The sequence below is a fragment of the Poecilia reticulata genome, chromosome 4 (genome assembly GCF_904066995.2).
Source record: "Poecilia reticulata chromosome 4, P_reticulata-male-v2, whole genome shotgun sequence".
In the NCBI taxonomy this organism is placed as follows: Eukaryota; Metazoa; Chordata; class Actinopteri; order Cyprinodontiformes; family Poeciliidae; genus Poecilia; species Poecilia reticulata.
The window spans coordinates 11,019,940-11,046,291 of record NC_088833.1 but is presented as its reverse complement, the minus strand read 5'-3'; the positions used below and the strand labels follow the sequence as shown (position 1 = coordinate 11,046,291).

General features: G+C 39.1%; 3 protein-coding genes across 4 annotated transcripts in view; 2 read left to right on the top strand and 1 right to left on the bottom strand.

Annotated features, from left to right (window-relative positions):
* Window positions 1-460: 460 nt before the first annotated feature.
* Window positions 461-10,503, top strand: LOC103463394 (dual specificity protein phosphatase 22-B). 2 transcript variants are annotated; one of them, XM_008406711.3, is made up of 7 exons: window positions 461-752; window positions 837-870; window positions 3,915-3,997; window positions 5,978-6,027; window positions 6,194-6,268; window positions 7,504-7,667; window positions 9,060-10,503. In XM_008406711.3, exons 1-7 carry the CDS (start codon window positions 732-734, stop codon window positions 9,101-9,103), a joined length of 471 nt encoding a protein of 156 aa, XP_008404933.1. In that variant the 5' UTR covers window positions 461-731; the 3' UTR covers window positions 9,104-10,503. The 2 variants fall into 2 exon arrangements, with proteins under 2 accessions (XP_008404933.1, XP_008404932.1); XM_008406710.3 differs by having other exon boundaries at window positions 465-752; window positions 7,496-7,667.
* A 2,015-nt stretch (window positions 10,504-12,518) lies between these two features.
* On the top strand, window positions 12,519-19,108 carry LOC103463393 (interferon regulatory factor 4-like). The gene is made up of 9 exons (XM_008406708.3): window positions 12,519-13,119; window positions 13,312-13,511; window positions 14,054-14,240; window positions 14,332-14,408; window positions 14,757-14,895; window positions 14,993-15,094; window positions 15,868-16,230; window positions 16,839-16,951; window positions 17,905-19,108. Exons 2-9 carry the CDS (start codon window positions 13,314-13,316, stop codon window positions 18,064-18,066), a joined length of 1,341 nt encoding a protein of 446 aa, XP_008404930.1. The 5' UTR covers window positions 12,519-13,119; window positions 13,312-13,313; the 3' UTR covers window positions 18,067-19,108.
* A 5,171-nt stretch (window positions 19,109-24,279) lies between these two features.
* exoc2 (exocyst complex component 2) overlaps window positions 24,280-26,352 on the bottom strand; it is a 51,834-nt gene continuing 49,761 nt past the window's right edge. The window contains exons 24-28 of the mRNA XM_008406707.2: window positions 25,851-25,906; window positions 25,626-25,748; window positions 25,282-25,343; window positions 24,898-24,957; window positions 24,280-24,810 (exon numbers count right to left, since the gene is read on the bottom strand). Coding sequence (XP_008404929.1) covers window positions 24,717-24,810; window positions 24,898-24,957; window positions 25,282-25,343; window positions 25,626-25,748; window positions 25,851-25,906 — 395 coding nt within the window. The 3' untranslated portion in view covers window positions 24,280-24,716. The remainder of the gene's footprint in view (window positions 24,811-24,897; window positions 24,958-25,281; window positions 25,344-25,625; window positions 25,749-25,850; window positions 25,907-26,352) is intronic.

Below are 26,352 nucleotides of genomic sequence, written 5' to 3'. Positions count from 1 at the left end.
CCCGTAATCAGGCTCAGTGAAGTGATTTTACTTAATTTTCTGTAATAAATTGAATATGTTAGGGCTTTTAGTTCATCATATCTACTGGATGAACTGGTCCAACCTCCGATTGTATGGACCTTTATAGAGAATATAATTGATTTGAAAGTAATTTTTACAAATAATCAGATGAAAAACTGTCACAGTTCTTGGGAAATGGGGTTTTACGTTTTCTTAGTCAAGCAAAACCAGTAAAAAATTTGGTTTGATTTACACATTGTATTTTGAGTCTGATTGAGAAGTGCTCCTTGTATGGCAGAACAGCTCAGCACATGGTGACAACCAGACGTCACCCCGCTCTAGATGTGTTCTCCTGTTTCTCCTGGCACTCGACCATCTTTGTCTGGCTGGTATGTATCTATGCACGATCCCGTGACCCAGCTCGGTCTAAATATAAACACCCAAGCAGTGTGCTTCACTACTAAGGTGACATTACGTAATTCTAATCAACATGCTCTTAGTGAAAGATCTCTCTGTACATGAGCTGTGGACGTGTCAAAGATTTTGTGATATTTTGGTTGACCCCAAAGAAGTTATCAAGGATGGTTGGAGGACGGTGAGACGGAGCTTGTCAGTTGAGAGCAATGCTGCTGTAGAGCATCAGGATTTCATCCCCAAAGCCTGAATTGGAAGACAAGGACCATATAGTTGTCTTAGATTTGAACTTACTTGCATAAGACATTCTGTCAAAGATGGGTAATGGAATAAGTAAGGTAAAGTATCACAAAGAATCGGTTTAAATCTTCAAAATCTCTTTTTGCATTGTCCGTTCAGCTCCGTTTCCTTGCTGTTTTTAGATCCTACCAGATTTGTACCTTGGTAACATTAAAGGTAAGCCTTCATGTCAGTGAAGAAATTATTCCTTTTTTTTTATCATTTTCAGGACAGCGTAGTAGAACACGTTTCAGTTCCTCATATGAAGGAGCATGTGGTGAACTGCTACACTGAGCCTGGTTTCTATAGAGTAGAGAGGTCACAGTGTGAAGCTGAACGACTGGAGTACTGCACTTTGACAAAAAAAAAAAAACTTACAGTACTGTTTTTATCTTTTCTGAAGTTTTTCCTTTGAGGTGTGCAGCTGCTGCCGGGGAACATAAATCTTATGTTGTGAATATGATGAGCGTTGGCGTGGGAGGGGATGCCCCGTGCTGTGGGGGTGTCCCTGATGTAAGATGCATTCCAAATGTTTCCACAAAACAGCAAACCAAAGCATGAGGTTGCTCTTTTTATATCTAATTCACACAGTGAACCATAAACACGTAGGCAATAGCATAAATATGTGGAAGACGTTTTTTTGTAAACGTGACCTGTTCTGAAAAATGCTGTCAAATAGGAAACATAATACCTTTCATCTTAGCAACACCTTTTATGTTTTTTCCTTTATGCTTCCCACCGTGCCTATTTAAAGACATTTGTGTACAACAAAGGAAATAATAATGTCTGGTGTTATGAGGCTGCCTCTCATGTTATATATACACCAAACTGTGGATATCACATTGTTTTTGTCTTAGTTTGAATTAACCAAAAAATGGACTTTTTAATGTCCATAAAAAAGTTATGGACTTTAAAACTTTTAAAGTTTTAAAGTCCATAAGTTCATATTGCTTTATGAGTTTTACAACTAAACCTTTGAGGTTTCCATTTCTGATTTAAATTATTTCAAACACATTCAGATGAGATTCAAGTTTATTCAGCTAAAACTGAATTTGAAACATAATGCACTCAGGTTTAACAATAGTATTTAGATAAATTCACTTGATGAAGCTCGTAGAAAAAATGGAGTCTTGATTTGGATACCTGCTATACGTTTCTAGATGTCTACATGCTGTACTAAAGGCTCAGAAATTGGGAATTCCCCTAAAAGACCAAATTTACTGGGCCAGTAACTGGTGGATTTCCATAGTAGCTGAACCCTAATCAAGTGTGTAAATCTAACCAAGTAGTTCTAATACCAAAATCTAGTTAAGGTGTAAAATCCAAGGGCAAGCCAACCTCTAAAAAGCAGTACAATGCTAAATTAACTAAGACGCCCTACACAGACAAACTGTAAAATTAGACTGTCAATAAATTTGGATGTTATGAAAGTTGCAGTCCACCATGAGGCCAGAAGCCCATAGTCACTTCCAAACTGGATCTGTCATTTATGTACTTTGTCTGAGTAAACAGAAAAAATGAAAGTTGCATCAAATAAATCAAATCCATTGATAATGTTCTATATTTCACAGCATTTCTGCAAAATTGGCCTATTCTGAAATTGGGATTTGATATCTAATATCTTAATACCACAAAACCATATATTGAATCTGCTTCTACACATAAATAATGTTTAAATTGTCAGTGCATAATATAACAACATAACAAAGTTATCAAAGTATGCAACTAATCTCAGTCATATTCAGTCAATTAGAATATTGCAGAAAAGTTTATATTTTCAATATATAAGCTTAATAACTGAAGGGATAATTAGAAACACTTCTAGTTTCCTTTATTTGTGAAGGCTTGTCACCTACTATCTTTGTCCTTCAAAACAGATTTTACATTTCTTTGAACACTGTCCATTGGACAAATGCCTTGATGGGTTGCAGATAAAAATAGAGATGTGAAAGGCTGCTCATACTTTGCTCTACTGAGCAAAGCAAGCAATCAGTCTTTTGCATTGAGTCCTTTTAGTCCTTTATCATTTGCCAATTAGGAATGCGGTGGGTCTAGCTGAATTTTAAAGGCAATGCAATATTTCTTGCAGTCCCTCTCAGCTTCAAACTAATCAGAGAACGGATTAGTGTACGGATTCCATCTGCTGTCAACAACTATGACAGCAGATGTTCTATGTTCTATGTTAAGCTAGCTACTTAAGGTGCTTCGCTAACGCTAAGTTAGCTTATCTACATCTAAATCTGAAGAAATAAACTGATTTCTAACAAAACCCTTCTAAATAAAGGTATACATTGTTTTAGAAGATATTATTATGTTAATTAAGTGACTTTCTGTCTTATACACAACATTGTGCCAGCTAGTCTTGATTTCAGTTTAGCCAGGTAAAAAAAAAAATCAGTCCCAATCATACATGCATAACTAGTTATCAAACTATAGGAGATACAGAGGCCAACATTACAAATATGAGTCTTGATAAAAGCATGTTTTCACATTGACGAATCACATATTGTATCTTTGGATAATTTAAATTATAATTTTAATAACTTTTGGTCTTAAATGTCAAATATTGGCAAAAAATATGAAAAATAAAAGTTATCTTTTGCTTTATGAACCTTAGGGGAGTTACTAGCCTTCCCTCAATTTATGATTTATGTTGCATAAACTATACCCTGGGAACATATAGATAGTGACTCAGGATTGCACTTCTCTCGGAAATACTTTGATAATTAAAAATGGTTGTGTTGTTTTACATTATGTTGCAAAAATTAAATATTTTTGCAACATAATGTCTGCAGTTTATGGTTGCTTACTTGCATTGTAGCAGGGCTTAGTGAAGGCTTCTCTAGGCATTTTTGGGGTGGCATTAGCAGCATCCTGCACATTTGCAAAGCATGAGAAAAAAATGCTTAAAGCACATCTGTCCATCGTAGAAAACATTTGGCTTCCTTTTAAAGAACAAAATTTGATTAAAACAATTACTGTTTCTTGCTTTTGGGCCAAGCTGTTGGACTGTTTTAGAAACACTGGTTTTCCGGTTTTTCTTTCAGTTCAAAAGAAGAGCAAAACTTTAAAACCATACGGCCATATTTGCTTGGAAGACATTAAGGGAGGGGGGTTGTTGTCGGGCAGAAAATGCTTTATTTAGGTTGCAGCTTTCATGCTGACATTTGTCATTGGATGCAGAAATAATTTCAAATTTCTCAATTTTCTGTGATTCTCAGATGCACAGGACCAGGAGCTACTGGCAAAGCACAACATCACCCACATCCTCTCAATCCATGACACAGCTGCACCTGTCCTGGAGGTGAGGCAGCTTCAAACTGCTACATGAGCCTTTGCGACCCCATGACCCGAACCTTCATCCAACTACAGAGTACTTAATGTCCTCTGAACTCAGACACCTACCCGTCAGTGTCCCAACTGATCAGTACTCATTGTGAAAGTGTGAAATCTCTGCGGAGCTGCTATGTCTCTTCAGAGTTAAATATCTCCCTACAGCTGTGTGTGAGTACTTTTGTGTGACAAAGGCATGTAGGGAATTTATTTCAAATAGTTTATAACTACATGATATATATCATCCTTTAGGTTTATCTATTTTATGTTTTCAACCTATTGAAGAATCACTTCCTGAAACATATTTTCATTACCTAAGATCATTAGTGAGATAAGAGTATTCAATGAAATCGTTATCAAAGGCAGCTGAAGTATACAGATGTTCATATTTTCAATTGTGTGACAGTCATAAGACATGGAATCCACCAGGTTTCAGAAACACAGCTTTTTCTGAGGCCTCAGTATTGTTAGAACATGAAATTTCAGTCCATGTGTGAAAATCTGTGTCAGCTGATGCAGCTGCTGTTTGTTGCTATATTTTCTTCACAAGAAGCTTTTAGTTCTGCACATTGAGGTCCAAAAACTTTTGAAAGAAGGAGTGGACAAAAAAAAAAAAACAGTTTTTACTGCAGCACTTAGATGTGCCGGTAAGCGGAGGAATGTTTTTATTATTATTATTATTATTTTTTTTTTTTATCATATTGGATTGAACATGAGGAACAAGGTGAACAAAAAAAAAAGGAAATGTGTTTGAAAACAATCGATTGGACTCATTTTTGAAAATCTGTCTGATATCCCCAGTGTCCGCTTTCACAACTTTCATCTTTTCCTTGCTGAAAGCGATCATGAAAAGTGCTCAGAGTTTTCTGTACACTTTCTCCCATCCATGCCAGAATGTTTCATTGAACATTGAAGAGAAACAGCAACTTGTATTACACAGTATCACTACCTAAACTGGTCAACCACCAAAACTTTTCAAAAGTTTTGGCCCACACATACAGTACTTCACACACTTTTGCTCATTTCTAATACAACACATAATCTGATAATTTTTTTCTGTAAAAAAACTGCATGACACAGCTTTTTTTTTTTTTTTTTTTTAAAGTCTGTAACTAAAGATGACTCAGGTCGAGTTTAGACAGAGTGGCCAGATGGGACAGTTTATTTGCATACTCAACAGTCAAACTGCTGACTGATTGATTTCTTGGAAGACGACGTGATGGTTCCTGAGAGAGGATGGTAAAATTTGCAACCACTAAGTCTCTGAGGTCAGATGTGACATTTACATTGAAAAGATGCGGTCGTGATTACCATATTGCAGAATAGAGTGAAGCAGTAATTTCTACTTGATCAAATCTGTTAAACTTTTCTTTACAAGAATGGAATTTAGTTATGAGCATGCATAGGAATACAGTTTCACTGTCAGGGTTTGATTTGATTAAATAATAGTGATGAACTTGTGCAAAGACATGAGGTCCTTTCCAGAGAGTCAGAATTTGTCTGTGGATATATTTTTACTAATTCTTACGAAAAGTGTCTGGAGCACTTCCAGAGTTTGCGCTGTCCCTGAGGACTCAGGGGTTTTTGCACGAGTGCAGTCATAGCACGATGAGGTGGTTTCTGTCCAGTTAATGTACCATCAGCTGCCAGGTGCAACGAAGAGTAAACACACACACTCACACGCACGCACAAAACTCACACCCTCACTCCGTTATGTCGCAATCTACATCGCTCACAGGGCAAGGACTGCAAGGTTTCGGGGCACGTATCACGAAAAACAGGAAGGGTGCAATAGCCACCGCATTTGCATCTAAATGACCTCGAAATACAAAGAGCGATTAATATACTTAATATTATTGTTTTTGCAAGTGTAAAGGAACTTCTGTTTACAAAATACTGCACCGAATTTTATTTAACATCTCTAATTTAAGCTGTTTCCTCTTCTGTGCAGGACATGACTTATCTCTGTATATCTGCTTCTGACCACTCAAAGCAAAACTTGTGAGTACTGAAAAAGATCCGATTTTGGTGCTGCAATTTGTTACATTTTTCTTTCAACTGAAATAGGAGCATTTGATCTGTAACTAACCATACCATAGATACATACCTCTCTATATTTAGATTGTTATGTTTAATGATAAGCTGCTTGATGTGATGCTTTCTCCAGGATTCAGTACTTCAGAGAGAGCATCATGTTTATCCATGAGAGCCGCCTGAAAGGAGAGGGCTGCCTCATACACTGGTGAGGACCAGTTCTTAGACCAGTTCTTAGACTCAATCTCTTGTATATTTTTGCAGCCCTTATAAAAAAAGAAGAACAAAAACTAAAAAAGGTTGGGAAAGATTTAGGACTAAGGTGGAGGTTCGCCTTCAAGAAGGTCGATAACCACACAGCCAGACCTGCAATGGAATGGTTTAAATAGGAGTCATTGATGTGTTAAAATGACATAGTCAAATTTCTGGACATACAAAGAATTTTTCAACAAACCGTCTCCATCCAATCTTACGGCGCTTAATCCATTTTTAACAACAATCGGCAACACATGTCTTGTCTTTAGATGTGGAAAGCTTGTGGTAACATATCCAAGAAAACAGAAATTCATGCCACACTTTTTAGATTTGCGTTTGTAAAAATTGTTTAAACCCACATATCCACAACTTTGTGTTTGTCACATAAAAATCTTGACAAAATACATTGATGTTTGTGGCTGTGATGAGACAGAAAAAAGATGATAAAGTGAAAAGAGAATGGAAACATGAAGTGATGACTTATTGGAGATTCATTATTATTTTTGTATCCTTGGTTTAATCTTATAAAACAACTTTGTGCAGTACCAATCTGAGGAAGAACCTAACAGGTAAAGTCATTAAATACAAATTATAGCAACTTTAGGATGATGCACCTGCAGGCCTTGTGTCAGGTCCGTGTTTCATATTTAATTTAATTTAATTTAATTTAATTTAATTTAATTAATTTATTTATTTTAATTTTTTTTTACAAAATGTACTTTCGGATTCTGTTTTTCTCATGTCCCACCAATTCAAATACATCTGAGGTAAAAAAGGAAGTTGAGGTATAAACGCTTTGGAAGACTTGTGGATAGCTTGGAGAATTTTGAATGATTGGAGGGGGGGAATCAGAGTTTACTGGTGACTGTATCAGAAAGAAGCAGAAAAAGTTTGTATTCCCCTGTCATAATAAGAATTTTCCTCAGAATGACTGAAAAATCTTCAGATTTTATTAGCCCACGTCTCATTTTCAGCCACACCAAAAAGAACCTGACTATCAGGCTTTTAGGTTAAAAACTTTCATAGAAAATGTCCTCACCTTTCATCTTGTCTCATATCAAACAGCCAACAGCAGACATTTAACCACAGCGTAAAGAGTGGGTTTCACTTCTTTTATACTCTAAAGCAGAGATTCTGCATATGAGAAGGATTACCAACTGTGAGGGTCTGTGCTTGTCAGCGTGGCAGGAGTGTCCCGCAGCGTAACCTTGGTGGTGGCTTACATCATGACAGTGACGGGACGAGGCTGGGTGGAGTCCCTGGCGGCGGTCCGGGCTGCCCGGCCGTGTGCGGGCCCCAACCTGGGCTTCCTGCGGCAGCTGGAGGAGTTCGAAAACATGGAGCTGGCAGAGGTTAGTCATTTGAATGAAAATATCTAAAATTAACCTTTGAGGGATCAAAAATTATCCATAGGGTTCCTATGCAGCCTGCAGTTTCAGTAGTTTTTAAGTCATAATAAATGTGGAAAAGAATAAGGCGAAATAAATTTGATGAGTTGATGCCCCATCCAATTATCCACTGTTCCTCCCTCCCTCTTTCTCTTGCTCCATTCTTTCCTTCTTACATTCTCCCCTCCCTCCCTTACTTCCTTCTTTCCGACCTTCCCATCCCTGTATCCTTACTTTAGTCCTTCCCCCGTGTCCTTTGTTTTTTGCAAGTTACATATTTGAAGCCTACCCACAGCAAAAATTTCTTACATGAAATTTTTTATTGAGAAATGTTTAAGAGCTTTTTATTCAGGAAAAGTTTTAAAAAATGCAGCAAATTTTACTTTTTTCATTTGTTGTTTTTTTTAACAGTTATTTAACAAACAAAAGATAAAAGTTAATGGCTTACAGTATTTTCATGAACCAGCCTAACTGTTGGCAGCACAATAGAAAAGTCAAAAATGAAAAGTAAAGCTAACTCTGGTCTGAACATTTTTATGATTGGCAGATTAACTAGTGAAAGGTGAGGACAGGGTAATAAAGTAATCTTTACAAACACATTAGACTTAATTGGATTGTTTTCCTTCGTAAAATGATTATAAAACTTAGAAAAAAACAAGAATTAGGTGTTTGAGTGGATTTTCTCAAATACTTACAGACTCCAATACACTCAGAGTTCACTATATTATGAACACCTGTTGAAGATCAATGTATTTAGATATGAAGAGGGGGTGAAAATGACTTTCAAAAGTTCAAACAAAGTGTAGAATGTGGAGGAAAAGGAGATTGGAGTGTGTTTAAACACAGCGTGGATGTTGCTTCCAGACAGAAACGGACCTACGGAGATTTTCCACACACAATCCTCCACTTAAAGAATGGTATAAAACTTTTGCATTGTACTATACAAAGCAAAAGTTAGGCATATAATATTTTCTGAAATATCAGTGTTTTTATTTATTTATTTTTTCTAAATATAACACTGTTCAATGACGACCCTAAAATTATTTGCTTTCTGAGCGTGTTTGTTAAGCGAGGAGCCAAACCTTTGTGTTTCTATCTATCCACATCTCAAAATTGGTTGTGATGTAATGAAGAGGGGCTGGGAAGCAGAGAATGACAGACTGAATATTTGTATTTAGGGTTAATCAGCTGTTTTACTGCGGCTAAAACTACTTAATTCAGTCGGCTGTAAAACCACGTTATACAGTTTTATAACTGAATGATAATGTGTCTTGATCTGATGCTTTTTCCAAGACCTACAAGAAAGATCTTCAGAACGTCACAACAACGATAAAGCTCTTTCTCCCCTCTTTTCAGTATCGAGCCTGGTGGACGGAGCGGTACGGGAAGAGCTCCTTTAATGACGATGAGGAAATTCAGAATCTTATCAATAAAAAGTCTAGCAACAGTGTCGGCAGCAGCAGCTCTGTCAACCTCCCCCCAGCTCTGGGACCAAGTCACACATGAAAAAATATATTCTGCTCTCGTCACCCCGGGCCTACAAATCTGAGGACTGTTGGAATCGCATCAGCAGGAACGTTCATCCAGGAGTTGTTTGGTATCGATGATTGGTTGAATCTCGTGTTTGCAGATTGGCCGGGGGGATTTCATACCTCTGTTGTCATGTCATGTCTTGGCCTCTAACTGTCAAAACAACATGCAAGGGCAGCCAAGCGGGACCCCAAGGAAGTATGTACACAAAGTCCTGAGTGTGAGCACACAGTTAGCAGCGGACACTCCCCCCCTGTGAGTTATGTTATGCTGTGTCTTGAACTTGAAATATGAGTATTAGTTTCTATGCAGAGAGTGGAAACTAATGATCAGTTTCCCAGTAAACATACCACAACATGTGTTTCTTTTTTTATTACTTACACTATTATTGATATTATTTGAATTATTTGAATTCATTTGTGTTGCCTTATGTCCAGCTGACAGTAGCCTCTGCATAAAAAAAGGCAAACAATTATATATTGTGGAAGTACATTTTTATTAATGTCAAATTTCACCCACCCACCGAGGGAGTTATGAGTTCATTTCAAACAGATTCATTTATTTTTAACTATTCTGACTTTCACAAATTTAACTGTTGTCTTTGACACACTGGTATCTGAAATGTATCCAAACAGTGTTTTTTTTTGTTGTTTGTTTTTTTAGAATTTATGCCCTAAACCTTTTCATGTTTTAATTTTAATGTTTTCATTGGGACTTTATGTGATGGATGTACACACGGTAATGCATAATTATGAAGTTGAAGGAAAAATGAGGCACGGTTCTTAATTACTGATGTATTTTTTAGAAATAAGAATTGCATGAATATTAACCATCCCTCCTGATTCAAGACTTTGTAGAGCCACATGTTGCTGATCTTTTATGTCTCAACGATTTTGCACATTAAGAAACTGAGACTATTGCCAGTAGTTCTTTAGAAATCGGCTGTCAGATTCTCATCTGAACATCACATTTTTAAGTCATTTTGAATTTGTTATTTTTGTCTAGGCTTTGACTAGCCCGTCTTAGCAATTCATTCATCTTTAATGTAAAACATTCCATTGTAGCCGTGACTGTCTGCGTAGGGCCGTGTCTCCCGTCTCAAGTGTTTTGCAACAGACTTTCTTTCAGAATAATCTTGTATTTAGCTCTTTCCATCTTACCATCAACTCCAGCCATTGTTTCCATCCCTTGCTCAGCCTGTCCATTAGATGTTCAAAGCCTGGGATATTGCTTTACAATCTTACTCTGCATTAAACTCTCCATAAAATTATTCCCGACCTGTCTGCTGTATTTCTTGATCTTCATGATGTTTGTTCTTAATATATTCTCCAACAATCCTTCACAGAACAGATGTTTATATACTGAGATTAAATTGTGAAGAAATGCACCACTCCTGGTCAAAAACAACCAATCAGAACCAGGAGGAGTGTTGTGGCGCTGTCAATCAACCTTGTATACACACTGCTTAATGTGCAAATGGTGGAGAAACAACTCACAATTCCAGGAAAGCCGTTTTTCTGCTGTCATCGGCTAACTAGCCTTAGCATTCACAACAGGCTGTACTGATGGGGGGAAGCTGTAGTGTTGCAGAGACCAAGTGGGAGTCTGTGAGCAGTGTACACAAGCCTGATTGACAGTGCTAAGATCCTCCTTCTGGCTGTGATTGGTTGTTTCTGATTGAGCTGTGTAAATCTGTAATTAGCACTTGGAGAAGACAGGGGAAATCGATTTTTTTCACACATTATCTGTCTGGTGACAGTTTTAAGTAAAAAATATACCTTTTTAAAAAAATAAAACTTACAAATCCAAGGTCTAATGTGACTTTTTGTTCTCTAAGCTTAATGATAAAATTCCCCACAGCTGTTTGATCCCTGACTGGACCAATACATTTCCTGGTTCAATCAGAACTGGTATTTAAACAATGCCCTTTAGCTTGCTGTTCACATTTTGACAGGATGAGACCAAGACAACACCAAGCAACTGATCAACCTGACCTTACCTTCAAGCATGATGTTTTCAGACAAAAGTGTTTCAGAGTATCATCAGCAGGTTGCAGCTCATGATGATCATTTTGTTGTGAACAGAAGAAGAAGAGGAAGGGTGGGATTAATGACTGACGCACACAATAAGTCAACTGGTGAAACGCTTGAGACGTTCTTCTGTAACAGATGATGAAGAGCCATGACTTGTCATTGAAACATTGGCAGTTTTTTTGGTGTGGCATAAATAAGCACTATTTATGCTTTTGTTTCAATGAATTGTTTGAGATGAGAAAACCACTATTGCATGTTTGTACTTAAATGCCCTGCTGGCCTAAAAATATTCGTGTCCTGCCAACTTTTCACGTTTTCCATAAATTTTACTCAAAAGGCAAATGTCCCTTACTTTTTGTCAATAGTGTATTTTATAAAGAAGTAAAAATCATGAAATATTGCTAATTTAACATGAGAACATTTTGTTTTTGTAAGTCTTGTGTTTTATTTTAAATCTCCATCTCTGAATTAGCTCAGCAGGTGAATGTGACTAATTCAATATTTGTTGGATGTTGAAAGAAATTTAAAAATTAAAATAACACATTTGTTCGATAAGGACAGTAATTAGACAATTGCGTTATATTTTCTTTTTTAAAATGTCATGAATCAGTAGACTGAATTTGAATGTTTATTAAAACTCATTTTTGTGCCAAATGCCATGTACCTCTGCTTCCTTATTTAAGGGCTCAATGATGGCTATATGATGTCTCTGCGGGAGCTTTTATTTTCAGGAATCGGCTGTATTCCTGAAAATATCATTTATAAAGGAGTTGAGATGCTGCAGATTGAAACTAGAGAAGCTTTAAATTCTCAAAGAACCCCCACACACACACACACACACCCACACACACACACACACACACACACACACACACACACACACACACACACGCACACACACACAGTCTGTTTTTGTTCTTTAAAACTAGCTTATTCAAATACATATACATTTAGCTCTGATTTACTCAAATGCAAATTTTTCCAAAAGGCCCACCTGTAAAATGGTGGCCACTTGAATGCATTTTGTAGAAGAAAAAGCAAGACAATAAGTATAAAATGAAGCAAAATTTCTATAACAGTTTTCGTATAAAAACTACAAATAGAAAATGAGATAGAAAAGGTGAAAATTTTAATATAATACGTAAAAGACATAAAAGAAAACGAGAATTTATTATTTGATATCTCTTAGACTAGATTGGGGTGATTATTATTATATTAATATTTTCTTTCAGTTTACCTTTCCCAAGTTTCACAAGCACTTTCTTCATTCTCGAATAGGCTACAGTTATGTTTTTCCATTAACCTTTTTTTATTCTCTTGCACCAGAGCGGGCGAATTCCTATAACTACTTAATAATCTCACCTAATCTAATTATATCCTCTGTTCTTATTTAATCTTCCAGAAGGAACAAACTACATTTCTTTCTTTCTGCGCATCATTTCTCCTGCAGGACCACTCTGCAGCTACCTTTTTTTTTTTTTTCGTAAGGCTTTATCATTTCAAAGAATTGTTTTCGTCTCCGTCCTCCGACTTTCCACCCGTGCGGGTGTGTGACACTTCTGGCTGACGCCGGCAGGGTTTCCCCTGGCGTCTTACTGGAGATCGGCCGCTGTGAGCGCGCTGATAAGCTTCGCAGGAGGGGAGCTCAGCTCAGCGTGGCGGCGGCAGGAGGCGCAGCCGCGGCAGGTGCGTCCTCCTCTTCCTCCTCCTCCTCCTCGTTCAGCATCCTCCTCTTGACTCCGCCCTCCTTGCTGCTCGCTTCACGCTGCGAGGATTTAAGCGGGCCCGCCGGAATGGTGAGGGCTTTCTGAGACTGACAGATTTCAAAACTTGACGGGTTTCGGGTTTCGCAGGTAAGACATGCTTCGATTCGCAACCCGGGCCGCGTAAAGCAAGAGCACAACTGTAGTCTGCGTGGGAGTCCACGTTTAGCGATCTTCTCACTTTTACAACTCTTGATTGTGCGCTGCTTTCACAGCCTACACATTATATCACATTAGGGTAGAGGACCTACAAGCGGAGTTTTGTTTTTGTGTTTTGCTCAGAGATGAACTCTGAAGTGGATTACGGAGGCTCCGGGAGCAGTGGCAACGGGAAGCTGCGCCAGTGGCTCATCGAGCAGGTGGACTGCGGGAAGTATCCCGGCCTGGTGTGGGAGAACGACGAGAAGACCATCTTTAGGATACCATGGAAACACGCCGGGAAGCAGGACTACAACCGGGATGAGGATGCCGCGCTTTTCAAGGTAAGAGACAGCGGGCATGGATGGGAATACAACTGGCAACTTATCTAAATATTTAGGCTACTGACTAAATATTTTAAAGTTATTGTTCGTTCATTTAGAATTAAGTTCTCTTTTAGTCACCTGTTTAAATATTAATGCACGGTTGATCTGCGGAGTATTTATGTATTATTTCATGTGGACTTAAACATGCAAGCAGCAAACTATAAAAATGATCCAAGTTCAATTCAGTTCATGTGATTTTAATTCACTACAAATATGCGTTATAATTTCAAACAAGTCTAATTCATCCATCGAAATATAAAATCAATCAAATTCAGTATAAGTCATCACTGCAATTTTAACAGCAGATAACATTTACAATACTATTCAAAATTTAATGTAAATGTAAGAAAAAATACAATATTTTACGAAAAAGATAAAAGTTTTCGAGTCTAATTGCGCACTCATCCTGCATTCCTGCGTTGCAACCTTGTAAGATGTGACCAAATGCTTATATATTGCGTTTTTGCAATTTTTTTTTTCCCCCTGCGAATTGTCTGCAGGCATGGGCGCTGTTCAAGGGCAAGTTTCGGGAGGGGATCGACAAGCCGGACCCTCCGACCTGGAAGACGCGCCTGCGCTGCGCCCTCAACAAGAGCAACGACTTCGAGGAGCTGGTGGAGAGAAGCCAGCTGGACATCTCTGACCCTTACAAAGTGTACCGAATCATCCCGGAGGGGGCAAAGAAAAGTCAGTGACTCGAACGCCACATGTACATCGAACAGCTGCATGAGTTTAACTGGGAAAGGGTGAAGTTAAATCTTTTCCGTGTTGCACGCAGGGCCCAGACCGGAGGACAGTCCCCTGAGCCCAGTCAGCTATCAGATGCACCATCCATACCCTCCTGCACCTACTCAGGTAATTTGCATATGCATACAAAATGAGCGGGGCGGGGCCTCAGAGAGACAGCAGACAGGCTGCTGAATGAACCATGGAATGTTGTTCGTGCATGAATGAACTGAGAAACAACAGCTTCATGACGTGTTGAATGATGCCGAACAAACATTTGTAAAGGGAATGTACTTTAAATAACGGTGAGAAGAAAAAAAAAATATGCATAAGCCTAAGCAACATTTGAACACTTGGTCCTTTGAAAAACATGTTCGAAATGGATCGTTGAACCCAAAACATTTTAGTAATGTAACCTTGTTTCAAAGCTTTTTAAAGCCAGGCTTGATAAACAAAGCTGGACGTATGTGTTCGTAGATGCCACAGTACATGCCGAGCTCTGAATGCAGTTGGAGGGATTACTGCTCGGAGCAGCCGTCCCTGCCCGACCTGCCCTTTACTCAGTGCCCCTGTCCGCCCCGCAGCCTGCCATGGCAGACCCCATCCATGGAGAACGGTACGTCATTTCTATCTATAACAGCTGCATGAGACCTATCCGTTTTACATCCACTTTTTGGCATGCCAAGCTTGACTCCGTTCCTCTTTCTGCGCAGGATACCAGCTCAGAGCTTCCATCTACTCCTACGGCCCCACAGACAGTCAGCCCTCGCCCTTCCCGCTGGACGCCAGCATCAGATCAGCAGAGGCGCTCTCAGGTGCACATGATACACTTTCACTTCACCTTTTTCCCCTTCTCACGCCATGAAATCATAGGGTCATTGTAAAACAGGAAGCTGTGAGGCAAAATGCTTCGTACAGATTAAAATATGCCAAAAGAAGTTTTTTTTCCCCCAGCCATATTAAAGATTTATATGCGCAGAAATCCTGTCACCTGCCTTTTTTTGTGCGCCCAAAATAAAAACAGACAATTATGTCATCAATCAAAGGAAAGCTTTTCGGAGATGTAACCAAAAACATGACATTTCAGCAAGAAGTGAGCAATCTTTTCAGCCCCAGCGTAGTAAGTGGGGAAAAAAAGTTTCTTTATCAATTAAGTAAACATGATCTTACTATACACCCTATAACAAAATATGATCCCGATAATCAGTTGCCAGAGATGCACCTACATAAATTTGATTATATTTAAAGGTATAACGGTTAAATTCTCAAACACATCAGGTCAAACTATAATAAATTGAAAGGAAGGGCTTAATGCCATTTTGCAGGGCATTAGTGTGAGAACAGGTCTAAAGTATGACACAAATCTTGCAGCACAGATCCTGTTTCCTAAAAAGCAGAGTTTTTGTCAATTCCAGGTGACCTTCTACCTAGATAAATGCCGTTGCTGATTGTTTTCAGCAAATATTTCAAACTATTTTGATCCAACTACAGTTTTGAATCTGACTGTACAGGTGATGGAAGCGCAAACAGGTTGGAAAAACAGGCCAGGTTTATTTGACCCTCTTGTCGGTTTTCTTTCCTCGAACAGACTTCCGCCTCCATGTGTCGGTGTACGTACGGGACACTCTGGTGAGGGAGTTGACCACCTCCAGTCCGGAGGGCTGCCACATCACGCCGAGCCCACCAGAGAAGCCCTACCTCTCGGGTGGTCCCGACGTGGTGCCGCTGCCTGTGGACACCCAAAGGAGGGTGGACGAGTGCCCGCCGAGTCCGCCGACCGGCCTGGAGAGCGGCGTCCTGCTGTGGATGGGCGCTGACGGACTCTACGCCCGCAGGATGTGCCAGAGCAGAGTGTACTGGCAGGGCGGCCCTTCAATGTACGGAAACAAGCCCAACAAGCTGGAGAGAGACATTGTCTGTAAACTTCTACATACACAGGACTACCTTACAGGTGAGACTTCAGAATGCGTGATCAAACTCGATTACAAATGCACTATTTTTTTATTTTTAAATGTTACATTTTTGCATCATTTTAGTTATTTTTTGTTGTTGTTGCCCACACAGGGTTTAAAAAAAGCTTCATTGAAATTCACACCGTTTATTATTTAAATTGAACAAAAGAGGCTTTATTACCGAAACTAATGTGGCTTTTATTTAGAAAAAGCCACATTAGCCATGTTAAAGGGACAGTTTTGATTGTGAAATCTCATGAGTACCAAACTTGCAGCTCATTTACTGGAAAGGCCCCCTGGTAGCATCTAAGAAGAATTGTGGTGACCTTCTTCAAGTAGTTTTTCATGATAAGCTGTCAGTCACATGACTTTTTACAGAGCCACATCTTCCCCACCCACATGCACCGACAGCCCCAGCTGTGACTGACAACTAATTGTATTTGCATGCTTAGTGTGACCAGGACTTTCCATTCACTTTACCCTAAAATGTCATACCACTTCAAGAGAAATTCTGCTGAAATCATTTTGAGTCCTCAGACTTACTCCAGATAACAGAGCTATTAATAATAATGTAAACCTGTGTTGTTTCCCTTTCCCCATCACCCAGAGATCCAGAGTTACGGGCTCCACGGTCGGCCACTAAGTCGCTTCCAGGTCCTGCTGAGCTTTGGAGACGAATGTCTAGATCCTCAGAGGCAAAGGCGAACCCTCACAGTCCAGGTGACTTTTAGACTCCGTGTTTAAGAAATCTTACAATGGCTCTTTGTGTAAATATATGTCAGAAGACGCTCTGATCGAAATGAAATCATAGTTTGATTTTCAGCGTTACGTTTTGAAAGGTTTAAAAAAGAAAGAAAAAAAAAAGTAATGCTGAAACTTTTAAGTTTGTTTTCAAAACTCAAAAATAGGACTTGAAAGTCTGCAGGAACTTCTCCATTGTCAAGATGCACGCTTTGTTTCAAAACTAAATCTAGATTTAGAAAACGTTGCTAAGAATCAGCATCAGTCTGGTTTCAGGCTCTAGGATTACTTCTCACGTCTTTGATTTCTACAGCAGCATAAGGTTTCGGAGGTCTCAAAATGACAAGGAAGGCTATTTTTAGCATGGCTAGCCGTTCTTAATCTATTAATCAACTTTTTTGGTAATTCGGTCATTTGTAACATTTCTTGCTAGCAATCGCCTTTTCTATCTGCATGTTCAACAGCAACGCAGTCAAGATAAATATTAGTCAGAGAAATAAGAAAAATAATAGGATTTTTTAAAAAAACTTGCTTTGAAAATTATTTAAATAATTGAGTTTTTCTCACCATATATTCAGCTTTTATGTGAGCAACTGATGGAAAGATAGACATGCAGAAATGTCTATGAAATGTTACAGGTGCTCAGGGAACCAGGTTGTATCTGTGATCTTTGTATATAGGAATGAGACTGTGTGTGTTTTCAGAAGAAAGAAAGAAATTGAATTAGCAAGTCTGTGGTAAATGGCAACAAAGTGCAACTTCCTTGAGCCTTTCTAGCCTTAGAGCTTTGACAAATTAGCAAACTCATCTCAGACTTTTAGCAGTTTAAAAGGGTACATTAACGCAATGCTAGTCAAATAAACAAAGAATAAGAACTCAAAGTGTAAAATGGAGCCATATTGAAGTGTTTTCCTCCCCTCTGTGTGTTTCAGGTGGAGCCGCTATTCGCCAGGCAGTTCCTGTTCTATGCCCAGCAGACTGGTGGCCACTACTACCGCGGCTACGAGCATCCCACAGTTACGGAGCATATAAACGCCACCGAGGACTATCCGAGAGCGATCACGCATCACCACAGCAGCAGCCTGCAGGAGTGAACCGTGAGCGGTTTGAGTGACTGTGAAAAACTTCGTGAAGCAACAGAAGCATTTAAAAAAAAATAAAAATAATACTTGGCCGTGAAATCTCAGGGACAAACATGGACAACTGTGTACATAAACTGAATATTTAGTTAGCCTCTGTTTACTTAGTTTTCGATTCTGTGTATTAGCGTGTGACTGAATACGTGTTGGTGTGATAAAACCAAAAATTGCGGCGCCGTTTTATTTTAACCACACATTATTTGTTTTAGGAAATTGAAACTGACAGCGGAGGTGATTGTACTAATGAACAAAAAAGACTTTTGTGCCTTAAATGAATAGCACAAAGCATAAATTTTGTTTTGTAAGGTCATAAATCTATCCTGAGATCCACGACGTGACTAGCACTCGACTAGCTTAGCGTAAAATTGGAAGCAAGAAAGAAGGTCTGGCCTGCTTAGATCTCCAGCAAAATCCACCAAAGAGCTACCAAATGGTTGATTTTTTAGTTAGAACAAAAAAAAAAAAGTATTGCTTTCTTGTTGGGCCAAAATTTCATTTTCTGTTAGTTTGCAACTGCATCTAACTCACATTTTGCAATTACAGTGTGAAACTGAGTATTATCGTCAACAAGATTTTAAATGTGTACCTTTAAGCCTTAAACAAGTTGGAAGGTTTTTTTTTTAACTGATTACAAAAGGTCAGTTTTGCAAATTTTTATGAGTAAGCTTACTGGCTCTACTTTTGTATTTTATTTACATGAGAAAAAACATACATTCTGTCTGTACAACTAAATATGAGCTGGGGTAAGAAGCTGCAAGATTTTTTTATTTTATTTAACAAACCTCTTGTAAATAGGAATTTTTGCTACATATATATATATTTTTTTTTGCTAGTTGACACTATTACTACTGTTTGTATAAGAAACTCAGGGAGCTGAATGTAGATAAGCTTCTTAACTTTTACTTTGTATCAAATGTTTCGCATCTGAACAAAGCTTGTTTTAATCTGAATGTCTTTTGTCTTCAAGAATAATTTGTGTTTGTATATATATATATATATATATATAAAAAAAAGGAACAATAATAAAAAACAACAAGACACTGTGAGAAAGGCCATGCTCTCTTCATCATTGTGTGAGTTCGGCGAATAACGTCAGTACTATCTGTGCGTGGTTTGCACAGGAAGTGTGGTTCACATGCAGGATGATGCTGGTTAATCAAACTCCGGGTTATCGCAAACAGTACGATGACATCAAGAAGGGCGGAGAGAGAGAGGAAGAGGTTGGCCGCGCTTTCCGCGTAGAGCAGTGGAGAGAAAGCCTTCCTGACTTCTGCTAGCAGAGGTGTTTCCACTTTTATGGAAAACAATCGAAAAGAAACCACAAAAACATTTCTGTCAGCCGCAAAATAATTCAGAAGATGAGCAGGGAAGAAGTCGTCATCAGTTGAGGAGGTTAGGTTCCAAAAACAAGTCAGAGCATGTTACTTTGGAAACCAGTGGTTGTACTGAAAAGCACGAGGAGGAAAACTGCTTAAATTATTTTCACCAAAATTTTACAACCTACCAAGAAAAAAGTCTCAAACTTTTTTCCTCGGTAGGTTATAAAACGTGCATACACTTTATGTGCACAAAATGTTCACTTGCACATAAATATTTTGTGGACACGTGCAAAATCAAAACAAAACAACGTTAAAACTTCTATTTCCACTGTCTTAATCAAATTGTTAGTCGATTTAGTAAACCAAGTTTTTTTTTTTTGCATAGGCTACCTTGTTGCATTCATATAAAACTATTTTTCTGCGTCAACCACATCGGCGCTGCTTCCACCTGCATCCTCTCTCTCATAACTTGTGACAATCCTCTGCTCTGATCCCAAATGAACTACAAGAAAGTGAAAAGAAATCAATACCGAAGTGACACAAAACTCACCATTTTGTTGGGATATTTGCATAAGAGACAACTAAGGCCCTGTTTACATGACAACGTCAGGACAGTAGACCGGAAACGTTCTGTGGCGTTTTCAATAGAGCATTTGCCCAACAAAAACACAAAAGTTTGAACGGGGCCAAAAACACAATGCAAAGTAGGTCTGTGTAAATGTAAAACCAAAAATATTTGTAAACACTGATGTCAAGTCATGTCACCTTGCGCACTCAAGCCCGATTTCTCCTCTGCACAGCACAACAGCGATGGCGGACCTCTGTGCTCTGCTGCACCTCTCGAGATCAAGAGGCATAGATTACATGTGCCAGATCATATGTGCACTTCTGAAAGACATGACTCTAGGTCAGAAAGTTCACAAAGGTTACCTGCCTCCTACAGGCTTGGAAAGTGCACTACCTAGTCTCCAGTGCTGTTGGGAGTTTTCATCTGCAGGTGGCAGGGGCGCCTGCAGGACATTATCCGAGGGTACGCACAATTCTATCACTGCACCTGACCCACAAGAGCACAACCGCATCTCTAACATGCATCGTGTGCATGTTGCACAAAACCAGCACAAGACAAGACCACACAAATACTGGCCACATGTGCGTAATACACATGGCACACAAGAACAGCAGATCTAATACATAAATAAGACAGACAAAGTCTAACCGTTCGATCCACGGGAGGTGGAGGATGGCGATTCCCAGGTTCAGGTGGAGTGTCTGAGACTTCCAGAGGAGGAGGAGGAGGAGATGAAGAAACAATGTTTACCTAACTTCAACTCTTTTGGCAAAGTTTCAACTAGATTTAACGGTTTAACTCTCCCGCACAGTAGATGTCATGTTTGGCCAACCAAGAGTGACCCGTCAGCTCTTCAGTTTGCAAAACCACACACAAAAAAGCTGTTAAACAGGAGATGATGCCAGAATCACGCATGGTAAAAAGTCCAGGCGGGGTTCACTGGACCCCTCTAAAAACTACAGGAGGGTCAAAACTCTGCTTATTCATTTTTAGCTGGCTTCACTACATAGTCACATTTAGCTTAGAGCACAAAGACGCCAAGTAAACAAAAGTCAGCTCACCAATAACACTGAGGTTTAGGATGTAAATGTGCCCCCCCCGCTCCATAGATTCTCACAGATGTGGGCTGCGTACAAGATGTTTTGACATAAAAGACATTTTCTTTCTCTCTTGCTTATGTTAAAGAGTTTTAGACATTAAAAAAAGAAAATCAAATACATTTTTTGTTTTTACTTAAAGGAAAATCTCAATAAAGCAGTACAGCTGCAGGCGTTACTGTGCATGTGGAGTATTTCCCATCCACAGTTCTGCAAACAGTAAAATTTTTTCGGATATGTAACAGAAAACATTTCAGGAAATGTATAAACAGTAAAAGTTAGCTTGATTTCAACACAAGAATTGGTCCCTGATTCTTCAAAGTAGGATTGCTCTTGCAGCCGTAGCTAAGATAATGACTGCTCATAAGTATTCCACAGAACCTCACTCAAAAAATGGCAAGACTAGTCACCTTGCTAACCAATTAGCTTCACTCAAACAGAAAATTGTTGTCTTTCTGCTAACGACTGTGTTTTAGCACATATTTAAACTTTGCTCTCTTCTCATCAGCAATGGGAACTGTTTTCTTACGTACATTAAAAAACACATCTGCTCCAGAAAAACAGGTAACAAATATGCTCCACAACCAAATTGAGCCAAAACAAATCCTCTTTGATGCAACAAATTTCTCCATCTGCTCATTTAACCCACTCACTATGAAGAAAACATCACGTCAGAGTAAGTTTTTCTTTCATCTGGTGTTGTGATCTTTTCTCCTGAATGGAACAGAAAATTAAAAAAAAATTGTAAATAGAAAAACTCCCCTTTTTCACCTTTGTTACTGTAAACAGAGCCGGGTGAGGAGCGGATAAGGCTTTAGGCTTTGAACCTATTTTGTGAATGAATCCGTGGGAGGAAAGAGAGCTAAGTTTAGAACATAGAACACAGGCGATCAAAACAACTCTTGTCTGCACTGCATGGCCTTCCCCTAGATGAAGATGGGAAACCAAGTCAGAGAAAAAAAAAAAAAAAAAAAGTTTGGGGTGTGTGAATGCAGACGATAACATAAATCTGAAAACAAATGACTGAGAAGAGCAATTTGTGGTTTGTACATTCAGAAGTTGAAATTTAATGGGTCAACCTCTGCAGCGCATCTACTCTGCCCTCAAACAACCCCTTTCATCCAATCAAACTGCCTCATGTGAGCTGTAGGCGTGTTCTTCTCTCCTGTACACCACTTCAGCAAAAGAGATGCTCGCCTCGTGAGTACCTACACCCACAATCATCTTTATTTGGGATTATATAACTGTTTGCTCCCCCTGAGCAACGGCCCACACCTTCCCCACCCTGCATACGCCCTGAACCCACCCTGCCTCCCTCAGAACAAGACGCTGACAATGACAAACGGCAGCATGTGCAAGGTGATGAGCTGGAGCTTCAGAAATGAATAATGAAAGATGATCGTTTGAACAGATTTGCACACAAACCAACTGTCTGCAACCATGCATTCACTGCTGGCTGTTCAACCGAATGTGACATTTAGACATGGAGTTAAATTTAAAGTCTAACTGGAAATGCGTTTAGTCATCACGATTTAGTGAACACGACTTGCAGAGGCTTTAGCCGAGCAGTGTAATGGGAGAGAAATTGAGTTTGAAAGAAAAAAAAAAACATGGTTATCATCATCAGACAAACTAGTTTGAGTATTTAAGAAACTGTTGATCTGCTAGGATTTTCCCCACACAACCATTTCTCAGGTTTACAGAGAATAAACAGGCTGGAGACAATATAAAGACAGCAGTAGCTCAAATGACCAATCAATTTAACAAAGGTATACTGTAAACACTTTCTAAAACACTATATGAATTACAATAGCAGAAGACCACAGACTAACCAAGAAATGGAAACATTCTACAGTTACCTAAAGCTCACCAAAATGGGACAAAAAAAAGACTGAAAACATGTCTCCTAATTCAAGGAGTCTTAATTTCAGCTGTTACATTCATAATAAAGCATCAGTCCATCCAGCCTTGTAGTAACAATTATGAATGATGGTGCCGGTATGATGGTATGTTTCTTTTTTTTGGTTTTACTTTACATTCTTTGGGCCCGTTACTGTGACACCCGAGTATTGTTGGTGACCATGTCCATTCCTTCCTCACCACACCTACCTTCTGAGGGCTACTTCACCATGGTAATACATCATGTCACAGAGCTCAGCTTACCTCAAACTGAAAAGATGGCAAAAAGTTTTCCAAATAATAATAAAACATTTTTGACATCTTGATTGCTTCAACATTGCTAGCATGACAAAGAGATGCTACTGAAGAGCTTTTCTATCAGCACAGTGGAGACGGTACAGTCATGATCTGGAGGTTCTCTTCTCCAGATCTGTCTTCGTCCAGATACCCAGACCTCTCAGGTCTTCTGGTTCAAATCTGCTCTGAATACCAAGAATCTGAACCCAACACGGAAAAGCAGCATTCAGTTTTTATGCTCCACTAATCTGGAAGCCAGATTCCAGAATGAATATTGAAACCCTGAGTTTTTTTAAAGAAAGACTAAAACCCTATTTGTTTGGAGTTTCTTTCCATTAATATTAAGTCAAAAATTAACCTTAGTCTGTATTCCAACTTTCTTTCCTTTATGTTACTGCAATATGTTCTTTTGTTTTCATCATACAAAGCACTTTGAGTTATCTTGTTATTGAAATGTGGTTTCCAAACAAACTTGCATTGACTTGAGGTGTTTGTGCGTTGATGACTGCGGATAAGGACGTTTTGTCAGGACAATACTGTCCTTCTGATTCTCCATCCTGGATGTCCTGCTGATCACCACTGGAAACTTTTGGGGATCAAAACCAGTTGTAGACCGTAGATGTCCTTTGTGAAGCCACCTCGACAGTCGCATCAACCAAACAAATGTAATCATCAACAGAGTACATTTTTAAAACTTACTTGCTTTTGGTTTTAAACTAACAGCTGATGAACAGCTTGTTTTAGTTCAAAGGCAGTTTTTAATCATTTGCTTCCTCCATTTGGTTCTAGAACAGTTTTTTAAAAACATCTAAAAGTGCAAATTAAAATGCTATTTATGCTCATGGTAGATATGTGTAAACTTCCAGCTGCACAATATGAAAGACTCATGTTGGAGAAAGTTTAAAGGCAAAGTGATAAAGATGTCACATCTTAGCAACTCGTCCTTCAACAGATATTTTTATCTGACAAACCGTTCAACTTCAGACTATTATGGAGTGTAGATTTCTTTTATTAACACACATTGTAAACTACAGCAACTTTTCATCCTTTAAATAAATCCTGATTTGGACTAGTTCAGTCTGAGAGGAGACTCTGCATCCAGCCAATGATCCAGTGTTTTCTCAAACACTCAAGATCCCCACATGAACTCATTTATGGTCAGGCATGATTAGCATAACCAACACAGATGGGACTGTCCTGCACAGTAACAATGAAATCCACTCATTTAGTGTCTTCAAGATTAGATTTACAGACATTTGTGTTTATCATAGTAAAGCAGAAATTGAAAGTGATACAGAGGAAAAGAAAACAGTTATGAGTAAATGATAAAGCTATAAGAGAGCAGATAATAGCTGCAGTTTTAGATGACTGCATACAGGTTATTACGAGATGATGCAGGGCAGTGGAGAAGAAGGTGGACTGAGATTATCTCTTGATGGGCTGGATGTTGGAAGGCTGGAAGCAGGTGAGCTGGAGCTGCATGCTGCTCTTAAACTTGTTCAGCAGCTCCTCTAGTAACCTGGAGACCAAAACAAACACAAAATGTATGAAATTGGTCTGTAAAACTGTTACGCATTTACAGAAACGGTGTCAGAATTAAACTCACTTCTTATCAGCCCCGCTGTGCAACTGAGGCAGCGAGTCCAACGCCTGCTTGAAGCTGGTGCTGAAAACAAAAAAAAACAACAAAAAAAAAACATACATTTTATAAAAACAGTTAAGTTTACTTAAACTTTATTAACAGAGAACACAGTTCAGGGCGAGTCTATGCATGTATCCTGACATGCACACTGACCTACTTACATGAACACACAAGACACACCACACAGCAGGCACACAACAGAACCAGATTACTTTCACTTCCTTTCCAGAACCCACCAACTAACATAAATAGGGATTGTAGGTGAGGGATGTGCGACTGTTAGGATTTATGCCTGTGACATGCACGGCTATAAATCACTGGCTATACATGTTTGACGGCTGTACTCACTTGCTATCAGGGTTTAGGTATGCGGCCACTGCGTCTCTCAGGGCGCTGAGCTCGAGTCGGGCCTGGATGTGAAGCAGGGAGGGGTGAAGGATGGTGGTGAGAGGTTAGGTTTGAAAAAAAAAACAAAAACAAAAAAAAGAACAATAAAAGCCAGCGAACATGAAATCTAGCCATCATGACCAACTGACAGCAGTTAGCAGATGAACTGAAATGTGGCATTATCAGAAACGACTGGTGGATCCCCCCACAAATGTGGTGTTGACTTATGAGTCAGGGTCTTACTATATGACTGACAAACAGCTAAACGTGTGTTTGTGAGAACGCGTGTGTATTTTAGTGTGTACCTGCAGGGCTCCGTTCTTACTGAAGGATGACACGCATTGCATAAGGCGACACATCTCGTCCGCTACCGATTCCACGATTCTTGACAAAACCCGGGGAACCAGGTCCTTTGAGACGGTGAAGACCTGTTGCAGAAAAAGTTGAGTTTCGTAAAGAAGTGCAGACAAAAAAAAAAAAAAAGTTTGTGGTGTATAGGGGAAGGAGGGTCTGGGCAAGGGCGTTTGTACCTCAGCGTGGACGGCTATGATGTTTACAAGAGCTTCCTTCAGGTAGTTCCTTACACCTGAGGGAGAAGGCAGTGAAAATGGGATACATTATGCAAAATATTGCAAAAACAATGAATATTAAAAAAAACAAAAAAACATAAAGGAATTAAAACACATAAATAAGCATTGATATAAACCATTTTATTGCAGCACTATAGATGCTTAGGGTCAATACTCTGCTGGAAGGTGAACCTTTACCAAAGTCTAAACTCTTTTGCAGTCAGGATCAAGTTTTCTTCCAGGACTGCTTCAATTTTAGCTTCCACCATTTTGACATTAACCCTGACCAGTGACCGTGGTCCTTGCTTAATGAAAGCAGTCCCACATCATAGTACTGCACCCTGTCGGATGGTGTATTCAGGGCGACTTGCAGTTTTATCTTATACCAAATGCAGCGTTTCACACAGAAACACAATCAGAAATCCTTGCTTGGCACGTTTCTTACATGGCTTGTGGCTGCCTT

What these genes read in the sequence shown, in the direction of transcription:
- LOC103463394 (XM_008406710.3), top strand. Translation starts at nt 732, where the DNA reads ATGGGTAATGGAATAAGTAAG. An exon ending in GTACCTTGGTAACATTAAAG is followed by an intron (nt 871 to 3,914) that starts GTAAGCCTTCAT and finishes TGTGATTCTCAG; the next exon opens with ATGCACAGGACCAGGAGCTA. An exon ending in CAGCTGCACCTGTCCTGGAG is followed by an intron (nt 3,998 to 5,977) that starts GTGAGGCAGCTT and finishes TCTTCTGTGCAG; the next exon opens with GACATGACTTATCTCTGTAT.
- LOC103463393 (XM_008406708.3), top strand. Translation starts at nt 13,314, where the DNA reads ATGAACTCTGAAGTGGATTACGGAGGCTCCGGGAGCAGTGGCAACGGG. An exon ending in AGGATGCCGCGCTTTTCAAG is followed by an intron (nt 13,512 to 14,053) that starts GTAAGAGACAGC and finishes AATTGTCTGCAG; the next exon opens with GCATGGGCGCTGTTCAAGGG. An exon ending in ATCAGCAGAGGCGCTCTCAG is followed by an intron (nt 15,095 to 15,867) that starts GTGCACATGATA and finishes TTCCTCGAACAG; the next exon opens with ACTTCCGCCTCCATGTGTCG.